Raw genomic sequence first — 2,705 nt, 5'->3', positions numbered from 1 at the left:
GGGAGGGCAGGGGGAGGAACCGCGGGACCTGGAGGGCTGCTGCGTGGCTCCCCCGAGGCCGGAGGTGATGGTGTGAGGCGGGCGGTAGCCTCTGAACCCAGCTTGGGAGCCAAGTGTGGGGGCTGGGGGGCTGGCTGTTTGCTCTTCTACCAGGCCCTGCCTTGCTGCTTGGTGCTTTGTGCTTTGTGCCACCCTGTTGGCCGCCTGAGGTGTGAACATTGTCAGCGTGAAAGTGGAGTGTGGCCCGTGGGCCAGCAGCTCCCCCACCCCCCCACCGTGGTCCTAGCTACTCAGGGGGCTGAGAGTTGAGGACTGTGGTTCAAAGCCTGTGAGGCAAGAATGCCTGTGAGGCTCGCCACCAAAGCTTTAGCCAGAAGTGGAGCTGTGGCTCAGGTGGTAGCGCTCAGAGACAGCACCCAGGCCTGGGCTCAGGCCCCAGGACTGGCACATGCACGCACACACACACGGACACACAAGCACGCAGGCACACACATGACTAGAGAGATGTCCTCCCAGGTCCTCCGACAAGAGGCGGGACCAAGCCCCCAGGCTCTGCAGAGGGTTCTGGAAAGGGCTGCAGGCCCTGGGGACCCCCGGGCCTCACGGTGCCCCCTTCCCCTCTCAGCCATCTTCAACAAGGATCTGCTGGCCACGCTGCACCTCCTCGTGGCCCTGGCCCGGCAGTTCCGGCCAGACCTGCGTCTCCCGAGCAACGTCCAAGTGGAAGTTCTCACCATCGAGGTAACCGCGGGGCCAGGGGAGCTGCACGGGAGCGGCGGGGAGGGGGCCGGTCTGCGGGGGATGGCGTGTTCCACGGGAGGTAGTGTGTTCCACGGGAGGTAGCGTGTTCCACGGGAGGTAGCGTGTTCCACGGGAGGTAGCGTGTTCCACGGGAGGTAGCGTGTTCCACGGGAGTGGGGGGGCGTTCTGCGGCTGGCAAAGCCCTGCTGGGGCCTGAGGAGGGGCCTGCCTTGCCTGGCCGCCCACCCCGCTCAGAGGCAGGGCTGGAGATGGTGGGAAGACCTGGCGGGGGGCACCTACGTCTCAGGGGCCACCGGGGCCATTTGTAGCCACCCCGCAGAGGTGACCGCGGGCTGACCGCTCCCCACGCTCTCTCTTCTCCCAGGCAGGCCCCCAGCGCCGCAGTGTCACCTTGCGTGTTCCCACTGCTGCCCCCCCCCCTCCTGGGCCCCCAAACCAGGGCCTTCCTTTGGCCCTAACAAAACAAGCCAAGTCCAGGCAAACCCAAGCTCCTGCCCACTTCATTTAAAATTCCATTCTTCTTATCTTTAAGTCACTGTACAAAGGGGTTACCGTCAACAAAGCCATTTAGGCTGGGAAGGTGGCTCAGTGGTAGAGCACTTGCCTGGCATGCATGAGGCCTGGGTTCAATTCCTCAGCACCACAGAGACAGAAAAAGCTGGAAGTGGTGCTGTGGCTCAAGTGGTAGAGCGCTGGCCTTGAGTAAAAGAAGCTCGGGGATAGCGCCCAGGCCCTGAGTTCAAGCCCTAGGACTGGCACAAAACAAAAACAAAGCAGTTTATGAATACAATCACCCCTTCCTCCTCCCCGTCCCTCCCAGCCACCCCTCCCTCAATTTTCTTAATTTCCTAGGACAGGTACCGCATATTATGACTGCACCCCTCCCTCCCTTCTGCCCTCCCCCTCCCTCCCTTCTGCCCTCTCCCCCCTCCCTTCTGCCCTCCCCCCTCCCTCTCTTCTGCCCTCCCCCCTCCCTCCCTCTCCCTTTGACCTCCCCCACAACTCGCCAGCACATTTCCTGGTATGTGTTTCAGGGGATGGTGAGTCTGTTTTCTCTTAGGAACGATACCCTTTAGTCCCCCTGCCAGCACCATGCTTCAGCCGATACGGTTGTGTGCACTTGCACACCACACCACACGTGTTTACTTGCACATCTGTGAGTTACACCTGGCTTCCACACAGGCGAGAAGAGGCGTGCGCTTTGTCTCTCCAGGCCTGACTTCACGTCGTGTGTTCCACATCCATCCGTTTCTTTGCACATGGTGTCCTGTCATTCATTTTTCCTTGTGGACAAGTAAAATTTCACAGTGCATCTGTCCACTTTTTACAGATCTATTGACTCAAATTCTCCACTGAGCAGTGCTGGGGCTTTGTTAATACCAAATCAGAAGTGACATCATTGTTGAGGGTGTCCCTTCCCAACACTCGAGGAGTCACCATTGGTCCTGAAGCCTGGGTGTGGCCGGGGCTTGGCCTGGGCATGGGCTGAACGTGGCCGGGGTGTGGGCGTGGGCTGGGCCTGGGCTGGGCATGGCCTGGGTGTGGGCTGGGCGTGGCCTGGGCTGGGCATGGCATGGGTGTGGACTGGGCCTGGGCTGGGCCTGGGCTGGGTATGGCCTGGGCATGGGCTGGGCTGGGCCTGGACTGGGCATGGGCTGGGCCTGGACTGGGCGTGGCCTGGGCGTGGGCTGGGCCTGGGCTGTGGGCTGGGCCTGGGCTGGGCGTGGCCTGGCTGGGGCCTGGCGTTGCTGAGGCCGCTCTGCCTGCTGGTGGCTGGGTCCAGTCTCCACTTGGTGCCAAGCCTCAGGGGGAGACACAGCCCAGCCAGGCCCTAGCCGGGCTTCCCTGGCCCACTCTTTCTCTTCTTTCCATCCTCAGAGCACTAGGGGTGGCCTGAAGTCGGAGAAATCAGTGGAGCAGCTCACTGAATGCGAGTAAGCGGG

At 62.0% G+C, this 2,705-nt stretch overlaps 1 protein-coding gene across 1 annotated transcript in view; it reads left to right on the top strand.

Annotated features, from left to right (window-relative positions):
- Parvg (parvin, gamma) overlaps positions 1 to 2,705 on the top strand; it is a 32,663-nt gene that overhangs the window by 7,413 nt on the left and 22,545 nt on the right. The window contains exons 6-7 of the mRNA XM_013035428.1: positions 626 to 741; positions 2,641 to 2,696. Coding sequence (XP_012890882.1) covers positions 626 to 741; positions 2,641 to 2,696 — 172 coding nt within the window. The remainder of the gene's footprint in view (positions 1 to 625; positions 742 to 2,640; positions 2,697 to 2,705) is intronic.

Source organism: Dipodomys ordii, unplaced genomic scaffold (genome assembly GCF_000151885.1).
Source record: "Dipodomys ordii isolate 6190 unplaced genomic scaffold, Dord_2.0 Scaffold211, whole genome shotgun sequence".
Taxonomy (NCBI): domain Eukaryota; kingdom Metazoa; phylum Chordata; class Mammalia; order Rodentia; family Heteromyidae; genus Dipodomys; species Dipodomys ordii.
This window is presented reverse-complemented; position numbering and strand designations above follow the sequence as displayed.